At 34.2% G+C, this 12,645-nt stretch overlaps 2 protein-coding genes across 4 annotated transcripts; one reads left to right on the forward strand and one right to left on the reverse strand.

Annotated features, from left to right (window-relative positions):
- The first annotated feature begins 2,356 nt into the window (after positions 1-2,356).
- LOC133681061 (pectinesterase-like) lies at positions 2,357-4,148 on the forward strand. The gene is made up of 2 exons (XM_062104153.1): positions 2,357-3,338; positions 3,454-4,148. Exons 1-2 carry the CDS (start codon positions 2,357-2,359, stop codon positions 4,146-4,148), a joined length of 1,677 nt encoding a protein of 558 aa, XP_061960137.1.
- Positions 4,149-7,212: 3,064 nt separating this feature from the next.
- Positions 7,213-12,144, reverse strand: LOC133675047 (partner of Y14 and mago-like). Of its 3 annotated transcripts, XR_009835331.1 has the most exons (5): positions 11,874-12,144; positions 11,640-11,756; positions 10,027-10,275; positions 8,171-9,870; positions 7,567-7,776 (listed from the first exon to the last, which is right to left on the reverse strand). XR_009835331.1 is itself a non-coding variant. In XM_062096324.1 (4 exons), the coding sequence occupies exons 1-4, from the start codon at positions 12,087-12,089 to the stop codon at positions 7,633-7,635; spliced, it is 723 nt and encodes a 240-aa protein (XP_061952308.1). In that variant the 5' UTR covers positions 12,090-12,136; the 3' UTR covers positions 7,213-7,632. The 3 variants fall into 3 exon arrangements, 2 of the variants coding, with proteins under 2 accessions (XP_061952308.1, XP_061952299.1); XM_062096324.1 differs by lacking the exon at positions 8,171-9,870 and having other exon boundaries at positions 7,213-7,776; positions 10,027-10,272; positions 11,874-12,136; XM_062096315.1 differs by lacking the exon at positions 8,171-9,870 and having other exon boundaries at positions 7,213-7,776; positions 11,874-12,132.
- Between the last annotated feature and the right edge of the window lie 501 nt (positions 12,145-12,645).

The following is a 12,645-nucleotide window of genomic DNA, read 5'->3' on the forward strand; positions in this document are numbered from 1 at the left end:
TTAATTTAAATGAAATATATCGTTAAATTCAGTTGTTGTTAATATATCTTTTTTCATTATAGGCTGCGTCTCTTGGACGTGAGCCGAGCCCGATGGAGCTGTTTGTGGAGACGCACGTGCGGAGTCAAGACCGTCAGAAGGGGGCGCAACAGTTCTTCGATAACCGTGCTCAGCATTTCATGGTATGTTTGTTTTCAACCATTTTATTTTGTAAGTTATTATGTTCATTGTATTGAATATGATGATTACTTTTTTTATTTATTTTCAGGAGACCTATAATAATCAGTTGAGGGAGAGATACGGGGACGATATTTTGACCCATCCAGAATTCGATCCGAATTTGTGGATGGAGGTTGGCTCGTCAGGTGGACCAGACGGGCTCTCCAACACTACGGCCGACAACTTGCGGTCGACCCGTAGTGTTTCAATCGTTGGGAGCTCCCAATCAATATCGAGCTCTCAATCTAAGGAGTTCGTGGCCTTGCAACAACACACGGCTCAGCTCACCGAGAAATACGATAACCTACAAGCGGAGTACGCACAACTCAAAGCGTCTCATGCACAACAAAGAGCGGAGTCTGAGCAACTCAAAGCGTCTCAAGCACAACAAAAAGCGGAGTATGAAGCAGCTCATGAACAACAAAAAGCGGCTTATGAACAGCTTCGCGAAATGATTATGAACTTGTCAAATAGTGGAACATGTGCGCCTAATCTTTTTTGGCCGTATAACCACCAGCCTCCGCCAGGATCTCCTCCTCCTCCACCAGCTCCACCTTTATATTAATTTGTAATCAACATTATTTACCTTTAAAACTTCATTTAATATTTTTCTTGAAACATATTCAGTTTGTAATGAATATTATTTAACTTTGTTTTTTTTATGTTTAATATAAATTTTATTTGCATAATTGGTTTGTATTACAATTAATTTATATAGTTTTATATTATATATCCTAAATAATTTTTTAAAAACAAATTCAGAAAAAAAAAATATTATCAAGGATTTTACCGACAGACTTACCGACGGACGTAATCCGTCGGCATTAAACAGTAGCTTCCACAAGTACCGACGAATTTACAGACGGACATATTTGGTCGGTATTTCATACACTCACCGACAGCGTTACCGACGGATCATTTCCGTCGGTAAATCACAATATCACCGACGGACTAAACATCCATCGGTATATTTCAAGCGGGAATCTTTTTTTTTTGGCGCGCAACTTCCGTCTGTAAAACCATCGGCAAATGGTTTTTTTGTTTTTCCGACCGATATAGCGACGGAAATGGGAATCACCGACGAAGGTAAAGCCGATGGACGTAATCCGTCGGTGATGACGTCGGTAAAAAAATCACCGACGAACTTCTAATCACACACCGACGGAATTGTTCCGTCGGTAAAATTGTGGAATCTTGTAGTGTATGCAATACATTGTCTTATGTTAGCATTGCAAACTAGTGGTGTCTTGATAGTCATTGATCTGATAAACACTCGTGAGACTATCAAAACTCTCATGAACAATCTACTTGGTCATAAATAATAGCTGATGGGTTTCATCATAGTCTATACCTTTAGTGCCTTGTAAGCCCCAGTCCAGTCTAATAGGCACTTCTCACCTAGTAACAAGAGATCTTTAGAGACCATGTACTAAAGGTAACCTAATATGATTTGGCAAGCATGATATGTGTAAAAGTTACTCTATAACCAATCCAATTTTATTATTAGCATCTTCAAATCATTCAGCAAAATATATATACACACATATGATGTTTTTTATGAAATTAGGTGTGAATCTTAATTAATTGACACCAAATTCTCTCATTATTCATTAACTGGACAACAATCGACTAATAATTTTCCTTAAACGAAATAAGTTGAGGTCAAAGGATCGAACTTGGTTTGATGTGTTGCAAGAGACAGCTTGGAGACCATATCTTTATTATTTGGTCAAGCCAGATCGACATGCAAAAATGAGAAACTGAAGTTGTTCTGCTGACCTTTTTCTCTGAATTGTTTGCCCTAAGTTTAGCATGCATGGTCTAATAAACAGCTTGGCCCTTATATTCGCTGCTGTTTCCCTGTCTTCCATGTCAAGCTGACTGAAACAATGGTCTACCGTTCGATATTTTCATGTCCATTGCATGAAGAGAAAAAAAAAGCCCATAATTTAAGGAAAGCCGTGGCCTATAAAACTCGCCATGGTAACCATCTTTAAGCAGGACAAAGGAATTGGATATCATCCTTCCATCGTTGTTTTTCCTTCAGATTTTGTGCCCCCTTTCCTTGGCACAGAATCCTGAAGGAAAGGTTTGAAAAGTACTAACATTATAAGATTGATTAATTGATTAGCAGAAAATGCTAGGCAAATTAGTTGTTACAGGGATTTCCCTGATCCTTGTCGTGGGTGTGATCATTGGCGTGGTGGCTACTGTCCAACGCAGCGGTGGGTCCGATAAACATACAGAGAGCTTGTCTCCGCAAATGAAGGCTGTTAGCACACTGTGCCAGCCTACTTATTACAAGGAGGCTTGCACCAACACCCTTAGCGCTGTGAACTCGACCGATCCCAAAGAACTAATCAAAGGAGGCATATTAGCCATCTCCGATTCATTGAAGAAATCTTCCAATTTGACTGATGATCTCGTAGTCAAGAACAATAGTGATGAGCCCCGTGCCAAAATGGCCTTGAATGACTGCAAAGAGTTATTGCAAGATGCTTCTGAGCGGCTTCAGGACACATTGTCAAAGGTGGGTGGCATTGATTTACAGTCGTTATCAGACCATGCGGATGATTATCGAACATGGTTGAGCTCAATTATTGCGTACCAAGAAATGTGCTTAGATGGATTTGAGGAAAACAGCCCCTTGAAGGCTCAAGTGCAAAATAGCACGGACTATGGGAGCCAGCTCACAGACAACGTTCTGAATATCCTTGCCGGGCTTTCACAAGTTCTTGGTTCCTTGGGGCTCAAGTTCAATGTTCCCAGCACCTCTCGTCGGCTTCTTCAAGCTGATGGTTATCCCACCTGGATGTCTGCTGCTGACCGTAAGCTTTTGGCCTCACGCGGCAATGGCGGGGCTAGACCAAATGCAGTTGTGGCTCATGATGGCAGTGGGAAATTCAAGACTATCAATGCCGCACTTGCCGCATACCCTAAGGGTCTCAAGGGCCGATATGTTATCTATGTTAAGGCAGGAATCTATCGTGAGTATGTCACTGTGACCAAGGACAGGCCCAATGTGTTCATCTATGGTGATGGAGCCCGCAGGACCATCGTCACTGGAAACAAGAACTTTGCTAAAGATGGCATAGGCACCTGGAAGACCGCTACATTTAGTGAGTGCATCACTCAACTCATGGACTTGTCAAAAGTTTCTCCTCGTTTAATATCCTCTAATTTGAATGGTTTATCTGTAATCTTTAATCTGATTTGCTGTCACTGTTGGTGCAGTTGTTGAAGCAAATGGATTCATCGCCAAGAACATGGGATTTTCCAACACTGCCGGTCCTGATGGCCACCAGGCTGTTGCCATCCGTGTTAATTCGGATATGTCAGCATTCTACAACTGCAGGTTGGATGGTTATCAAGACACATTGTGTTACCAAGCCGGGCGCCAATTCTACCGCAATTGTGTCCTTTCTGGCACCGTAGATTTCCTCTTTGGTTATGGATCAGTGGTGATCCAAAACTCCATGATCGTTGTCCGAAGGCCAAACCCTAGCCAATTCAACACGGTGACGGCTGATGGCCGGAAAGAGAGGGGACAACCTGGAGGAATTGTCATTCATAACTGCAGGATTGTCCCTGAGCAGAAACTTGTCCCCGTGAGGTTCAACATCAAGACATACTTGGGCAGGCCATGGAAGGCATTCTCTAGGACTGTTGTGATGGAAACCCAACTAGCAGACTTCATTCAGCCTGATGGATGGGCGCCATGGAGTGGAAACCAGTTTCTTGACACTCTTTACTATGCTGAGTATGCCAACACTGGACCTGGAGCAGCAACTAAAAGGAGGGTCAGGTGGAAAACTCTTCATTTCCTGAGAAGGAATGAAGCTCTTCAATTCACTGCCGGTGCTTTCCTTCGTGGTGGTCAATGGATTAGAAACACCGGAGTTCCAGCCTTGCTTGGCTTGAGAAGATGAGAGAGATCATATATATATGTTTGCGCACCACCACGACAATAAAAGCATTTTCCCAGTGAAAACATAATCTCAGAGTACAAATGATTACCATACACAGCACCATGCATGGAAAACATAGTTTTTTTTTTCTTTTTGTTGTCTCTTAACACTACATTTGTTTTTGCATTCAAAAAATATTTTTAAAATTTTCTGAAATTATTTTTTTAAAATAATTTTTTTATGATTTAAGATCGTTTTGATAGATTGATATTAAAAATAAATTAAAAAAATATTATTTTAATATATTTCCAAACAAAAATTAATTTGAAAAGCAACTGATATCAAATATTATCTATATCTTCGATGAATAGTTTTCCTTGTAATTTAATTTGTTTAAAAACAAAAATACAAAAGAAAGAAGTAAAAAAAGAAAACATTGAAAATTAAGGCTATTAATTCTATTAAGGTTAAGGTAGTGTTTGGCATTATGATAGTAGTTATTTTTTAAAGTGTTTTTTTCTTGAAAATATAGCAAAATAATTTTTTTATTTTTAAAAAATTTATTTTTGACATCAACATATCAAAATAATTTAAAAACATTAAAAAAATTTAAAATAATAATTTAAAATAAAAAAATTAAGTTTTTGAAAAAAAAAACACTACTTCAGCCGTATAAATAAAGATACCTAAAAGAAGAAATGAGAAAAAAAGAAGAAGAAGAAGAAGAAAAAAAAGAAGAAGAAGAAGTTGCGATGATGGTAATTATATTAATCATTATGGTAAATTATTTTGCTTAACATACTTCCAACTTAGCAAACTTCTAGCTAAAAATCAACTGAACTTGTGGAATGGATAATGAGTCGATTCATTATATATAATACACACACACTATAATAAAACAGTGTTCTCTTGTAGAAATTGCAGAATTGTAAAATTTGCTAATTTTTTTAATTATAAGTTTAGGGGTTCTTTTTTAGAAAACTAGTTTTCCTTGTATTTTTTTTCTTTTTATACTTTGTATTTTTATCATTTTATACTTGGTATTTTTATCACTATTTTTTTTATCTTTATTTGTGTAATTTTTTTTCCTTTACACTTTTTTTTGAAAAAAAATATTATTTTTTATTTTTTATACTTTGAATATTTATCACTCTATTCTTAACCTATTTATACCATTCTTTTTGTTTTTATCTTTATTCTTTTGTAATTTAAAAAAAAAATCTTTACACTTCTTTTTGAAACATTATTATACAAATACTAAGAAAATGATGTTTTACTATAACAATTGCAACATTGTTTCTTTCTTCTGTTACGTTTAAAATTAATTTGAGATCTTATATGTTTTTATTAACGCATATGATCTTTACTATATTTTATTACAAGTAAATATTAACTTTTTGATTCACGGATATATTTATTACTCGATGTGAAAACACACGTTAATAAGACCTACACATTAAGTCTTTTGCGTTAGAGAAAAAATTATTTCACTGGCAGCTAGATGAGTTTAATAAACACATTAGCACTTTATTTTTTACATTTATTAGCCCGGATAGTTCTCAATATATATAATTAACTTAATGCATAGGCTTTTTAATTTATAATTAGATTTAAAAAAAATATTTGAAAAGCTTGCATTTATTGTGACTTCACAATACAAAGGGCTAAGAAGAAAAACAATGTAGGACTAATTATTTTGAAATAATAAAAATTTATTTTAATACTATTTTACGAACAAATTTATTTTTATATTTTTATTTCCATTCCTTCAACAAACATGTTTTATTCTTTTTATATATATTTTTAATATCTTGAGATATTAATCAGATATAATGTGAGAGATAGAAGTTATCAACTCTAAAAAGATCACAAATAAGATGACAAGAACTTAAATTATATAAGATGATTTTAATTGGCAAAGAATGGGATATTACAATCAATGAGGTTATTAATATGTTAAGAAAATTAAAGGTTTAAAAAGATTCATGATAGATACTCAAAAACTAAAAGCGTTTAGATATTATAGTGTATCTTATTTGTTTGTACTCTTGTTTATTAAAAACAAATGTAAATAAAATTATTGTAAGACCCGGTTTAAGAAATGATTAGATGTGTGAAGGGATTAATTAGGATCAAAATAACCTTTAACTCTTTTTTTAAATAAAATAAGAACAAAAAATAGATCATGCCACTAAATCAAACCTTGATTAGCAAGTTATCAGGTTAACTCATCAGGTTGAATCTTGTAACTATACAAAGTATGATGAGATATAGAAAATTTTGCTATAAATCATATAAGATAAGTTTATTTTTTATATATACAATAAAGACGTGTAAATTCAAGATTAAAGTTGATAATATATCAAAAACTTTACTTATTTGCACTTTGTCAACCCAAACTCAAATAACTTAACATTAATAGAATTATTAAAGGATATTCTTGTGTCACTTGGCTTTTAGTTTTTTATATATTTTAAAATAAAATTATCTTTAAGTAAATAATTATAATGATTCAGGAATGTCATTCTCTTTAAATAAAAGTAGAACATTTTCAATTATTTTATATATAATTATATATAAATATAATATCCAAAATTAAAAGATATATATATATAGCACATAAATATTCAATAAGAATAAAAAAACAATTGTTATTGTGAGTTTTTTACATAGTTTTCATGAATTAATTTTTTTTATACAAGCGCATAAAAATTATTAAGATATAATTTTTTATTTTTTTATTTTTCATAGAAACTTTCTTTTTTCATTTATTTTTCACTTCTTACAGGAAGAATCAACTTACAATTTATTATTTCATATATTTTTGAATTCATTATATTATCCTCAAACATCATCTTCTCATTCATTCCACGATTAACGAATTTTATGGCACCAGAAAACACATTTTTGAATTCATTATATTATCCTCAAACATCATCTTCTCATTCTCCGATTAACAAATTTTATGGCTTTACCAGAAAACACATCTATAACACCACCTTCTTCTCCTCCTTTAACACCACCTCTTCTCCTCCTTTGACGGTTAAAAAATAACTTGAAATTCTGACCGCTAGCACAGACTGACTAGTAAATATCTAAAAAGAATTAACATTCATACCAAGCAAGAAGATCCCAGAAAACAGTCCCAACGACATTCGACTAGACGGTTAACTCGCTCTAGGGTGGCATGACATTTAGGCACATGAGAAGAGTTTGATTTCCTTGAACGTATGATGTAAACAATCACACTTGAACCGTGACCACAGAAATTGATTCGAAATTAATGGATATATGGTTGCTGCAGTTTGCATATATCTGGCATAATGGTCCCTCATGAACAAAGAAGAATTATGATTTCCAAACCAAAATGGCTGCAGCAAATTGAAGCGCCATGGTTGACAACTTCTGGAATGGTGACTCTTGTTGCACATTGCAAGCGTTTGGATCTTCTTGAAAAAGCAAACGGAAGACTACCCAGTTCTCTCACACTAAAACGAAACCCCATTCATGATGATGCCTCTTCAGCCTTTTTACCCTCCAAAAGCTTCAGCTCTTGGCGCCAGCCTTCTAACTTTGCCAACTTCTCCAACTGCTCTGGATTCATATCCTGTGATGGAGTTTTCAGCTGCTGAGCCTCTGCTAGTCGAATCTGGATACAGAACAACAATCATGCAAACCAATCATTTATTTCAACCATGTAATTATTGAAAGCGAAGAGTAAATGAGGACTAAGTGCCTGAATCATGTTAAATAGTCACGGTGTTCAATGTTTTCAAAGGATGAGAAGAATAGCTAATGGCTGTTTAAGCAGGCCAGAACCCCCTGTAAGCATGCCAGTGTTATTTGGAAAGAATATTTGTTGACAGGATCTAAAAAATCATAGATGAAAGTGAAAAACATTTGGGAAAAAAAATTCGGTGAAATGTAACATAACTTGTATGAGCTGGACAAAAGCTGACCAGTCAAAATGCTCAGAAGCATCGAGTAAATGTAAGTATGTGCGATGATTTGTTTAACTCAATGTTCTATCAAGGACCCAATACCTTCTTGCAATACAACAACCAAGCCTCAATACCAAACTAGTTGGAATCGACTATATGGATCCTTTGGCACCATTCTGAGCCATCATATACCAAATCCACCTCCACTACCCTCCTTCAGGCCCTCCAACCACCATAAATTTGTTCCCACAGCTCTCTACCAAACCTCCCAGGCCCTCCAGCAACACCCCTGCCCCCTCAACACCAAAAAGAGAAAAGGATGACAGCAACTTTTGAACTCACATTCTTGATCCTTGTCTTGATGTAAATATATCTCTGTTTTTCTGCCTCTAATAAAGTTTCCAGTATTTTCAAAAAAAAAATCCCACTCTTGTGCAATATCTTCTAAATTGCTAGTGTATAATTTACAATGTAAGGCAAAAATTGTCAGATCATGAAAAGGAGGTGCAGTATGTGGTTCCATGCAACCAGAACTCCTCGATCAATTTATGCATCGTATTTAATGAATGAGCCTATGGGGACTGGAGAGATGATCTTGTTTCAAATTTACATCATTCATGCAACACAATTTACCATGTTCTTCAAAAAAAAATGACCAGCATTTGTTGCAACTTAATCATCAAATCTTTATGGTAACTCCATAGAAAACTGTATCTCTTGGATTAAAGCAACACAGTCTTACATCCTTGCAACAAAAGAAAATGCTAGAAACCTCCAAAATACAAAAAATGAACGCTCATTTGTGATTGAACTTATAATTTGATTATTTATACCAAAGATGAAACTCGTGATTTTTTGAAAGACCTCGAGAAATACATGAACTGGATTTGTTTTTAAGAAATAATATTTGCACCATTAAAAACAAAGCTATAAATATTCATATGGACCATGCCCAGTTCTCCAAAACGAGGCAGTTCTTAATTCACAGGGAAGAAAGAAAACCAGTCCAAAATAAAATTTATACTCGGAACTAGAGAAAGTGGTGATCACTATACTTTGAATTTTGCATTCATCAGAGCCCTTTATAAAAAAAATTTATCAGTAATCATCACAACACTTGTTAGGTTCATCATTTTGCAAACGGAGCAAGATTATTACTTCCCCCCTTTTGCAATGACTTCACGGGTTATTTTGCATAATAATAGCATAATACAAGTTTAGAGCACATATGTCATCAGCCCTTGTGCAATCATAAACGATGGTTCATCCTTCATTAAGGCAAAACAGATGTACACTGAAGAAACTTACAGCTTGATGTATCTTTAATAATACTCACCTTAGGATTTTAATGAGAAAAGGTAACATGCTTACAGTAGTAATACTTGTTTCTCCCTTGAGGAAATAGTAGTAATTTTTTTGGTCCCAAAATTGTGAGTCCTGCCCTGACTATTTAAGAGGACATGCAATTCTTGTGCTCACAATCATCAGCAATTGTATAGGTTTCTACAACTTTTCCTCAACTGTCATTGTTTTTTTCATCTATCCATTATAATCGGGGATGACTTTGTAAAAAACATTCAGAGACAGCCCACAATACACATGTTGAAAAGAGAAAAGTACTTTGAGAAAACATGATAATAAAACAAGCACATTTAAAGAAAGCAATCACATCATCCAATATGCAGAAAATGCCAATTTGATTTGTTAATTGTGCCTGAAACTAATTTCAAACCTGTAAAATCTTCAGATTCTTACTGAGATTTTTTAATATCAACAATGCGCATGTTATCTTCCATTGTTTGCTGCAGAAGATCACTTGTCAGTTCAAGTTTTAGCATCACTTTTGGCATGTTTAGGCACAACTTATATAATTCCTTAGAGTTCAAAACATAATAAATGGAAACCATGTTAGCCATTATTATCACTAGGCAAAGCTAAAAAGCAGGATTAAAATATACCTTCTTTTTGAGAGCCCGAATTCTCTTATCAATATCTTGAGCCGGAGACTCCATATTTGAAGCATCTGCCAAGTCCGAGGAAGGAGCAACTACAGCGGGATTTGAAGAAACAGCTAGCTCATTCATCTGAGATGTCAACGATTTAACAGAGTCAGATGCATGGCCTAAATCTTCATCTGGAAGCGCCCCCTTTACCATGTTTCCATCTTCGATTGCTTCTGTATTTTTTCCCTTTTCAAGTGCAGCCTGCTAAAGAAAATAAGTTGGGTATATTTGCATCAAATTAAAAGGAAGAAAAAAATAAAATAGATTACTAAACAACAACAAAAAGGAAATTATTGTCCTATCCAGTGGTACAAACAATGGATGAGATTATAAATGCATATATAAACTTTAGACTATCCATAGAAGAGGCACTCTTCCTCCTTTCTTTAAATGTCTATATATATATGCTGTTTCAAAGGGTCATGGAAGGAGACTCTATTTCAATTTTGCTTCAAGCATTGAGCCATTTTACATGCCGAAACAGCAGAAGCGATAACAAAGTACCCATTGGAGAACATCCAAAAGTAACAAGAGATTAGACAAGTCGAAATCTAATACAAACATAAAATCTTGATTTAATCACAAAACTTCTCTAAATTCAATTTTCCATTTCCATTGATACCTTCCTGCTTTATAAGGTGTCTTTGATATCATTCATTGCTAGTCAATAGTTAGAGAGAACTACTATATCTCCTTTTCTGACTTTTTGTAGCATCTTGATCTCAGGAAATACCTCTGAATTTCAATGAACTAGTCCCCTTTAATTGCTTTAATATTTGATTTGTCTATTTCCCCTTGATATCTGCATGTTTGAATGCTGCAAAATGTTGTTGTAATCTGCATTTGGATTGCTTGCTTTCTTGGTCATATTTTAGTCATGAAATGGATTGCCTGGTTATATATGATGCCTAAATTTTTAATTCCACTGCTGCAAAATTGCTACACATACAAATGATTTTGAACTCTTATATCTGCTACAACTTTCAATGGCCGGTAAAGGTTTGTCACAGAACACACAAAGAAAAGGAAAGAACTCAGAAAGCAAATATACATAAAAATTAATCTCGCTAGTATTTGAAGGTGAAGATAAAATACCTATGCTTACAATCGAAGGCATTGGACACAAACAAAGAAGTTCGCAATATTCGACTGAGACGTTAGAATGCCAGAGTGTTTCAACAATCAAAATAAAATTAAGAGTCCAAGTTCCAAGCCATCAAATACATGTTGCATCCGATGCCATACCATAAATAGTTAAATATGGTACTTTTCGAATGTTGTGTGCTAGCAAGAAATAACTGTTGGCAGCTGGATACCATGTGGCTGTGAGTTTGTCATGGAGAATCACAAAGATGGGTACTCAATATATGTGCATCTTGATCTCAAGAAAGAGCAGTTTCAGTGTTCATACAAAAGGATGGGTACTTTAGCAGCTAGTTTCACAGCATATTCAAAATTTGAAGCAGACTATGGATTTTTTCGGCGGAAATCACGAAAACACTAACACTTGTATAGGTAGAGAGAGTCCTAACTAGAAAATCGAAAATAAATGGGATCAAGGAACAGACCTGATGCCGCTTTTCCTTCTTTCTTTCATTCCTTTTAACGGACTTAGTTTTTGGTTTTGTATGGGGGTCAGTATCATAACCAGGAGGCACTTCCTGAGATTGCATTTCCTTTCTCCACTGATTTCATCACACAAGAAACCAAACCAAACCCATATCATCTTTTTTGCAGGAAATTAAGAGAATGGAACCAAACCCATGATTCTGCTAGTAATTTGCAAAGCAAACTCAACATACCAGGGCACCTTTGGATTGGTAGATGGCGACTTCGTCTTGGGGGACATAGCCAGCCCGAATCCGAATGGGTTTTCTAAGAGTACCGTCGGGTCGTCGGCTAGGAGCCACAATTCTCTCCCCTTCTTTTAGGGTTTTGCTTATCTCTGTCATTTCTTTCAATTCTTCGTCTCCTCCTCCTCTCTTGCTACTATTACTATTGTTATTACTGCTTGCCATTGATTGATTGATTTGCTTGTAATATGTTTTTTTTTTTTAATATTTAAGTTTATTGTCTGTGTGTGCTCATTAACGGGTGTGTTGGAATAGAGATGTGACAAGGTGTGTTTTTTTTTATATATATATTATAAAATAAAATAAAACGTGTGTAAAACTTAGATTTTTTTATATATTAAATAGGTTGTATATAAAAAAAAAACACCATTTTTATTTAAAAGTATTTTTGAAACATTTTATCCTTTAAATTAATTTTTTATATATATAATTTTAAGTTGTTTTGATATGTTGATGTTAAAAATAAAATAAAAAAATATAATTTAAAAAATTTATAAAAAAAATATTTAAAAAATAATCATTATTATAATCTCAAATACTTATAATGAAATATATTCTTTTAGCTTTTTTTTTTTCCTCTGTAATTTTAAAATATTTTTCTTTTTTTCAATACCATGGAAAATAAAATAGTGCCTAATGTCTTGATATAAGATATGAACAATCTCTACTATTTTTAAAATAACATTTTACTCATTTCTATATATTTATTATCACTTTTTTA

The sequence above is a fragment of the Populus nigra genome, chromosome 1 (genome assembly GCF_951802175.1).
Source record: "Populus nigra chromosome 1, ddPopNigr1.1, whole genome shotgun sequence".
Lineage (NCBI taxonomy): Eukaryota > Viridiplantae > Streptophyta > Magnoliopsida > Malpighiales > Salicaceae > Populus > Populus nigra.

Coding starts and splice junctions, on each gene's coding strand:
- LOC133681061 (XM_062104153.1), top strand. CDS start 2,357: ATGCTAGGCAAATTAGTTGTTACAGGGATTTCCCTGATCCTTGTCGTG. Junction 3,339..3,453: donor CTGGAAGACCGCTACATTTA/GTGAGTGCATCA, acceptor CTGTTGGTGCAG/TTGTTGAAGCAAATGGATTC.
- LOC133675047 (XM_062096315.1), bottom strand. CDS start 12,089: ATGGCAAGCAGTAATAACAATAGTAATAGTAGCAAGAGAGGAGGAGGA. Junction 11,757..11,873: donor ACCAATCCAAAGGTGCCCTG/GTATGTTGAGTT, acceptor TGATGAAATCAG/TGGAGAAAGGAAATGCAATC. Junction 7,777..10,026: donor TTCGGGCTCTCAAAAAGAAG/GTATATTTTAAT, acceptor TTCTGTATCCAG/ATTCGACTAGCAGAGGCTCA.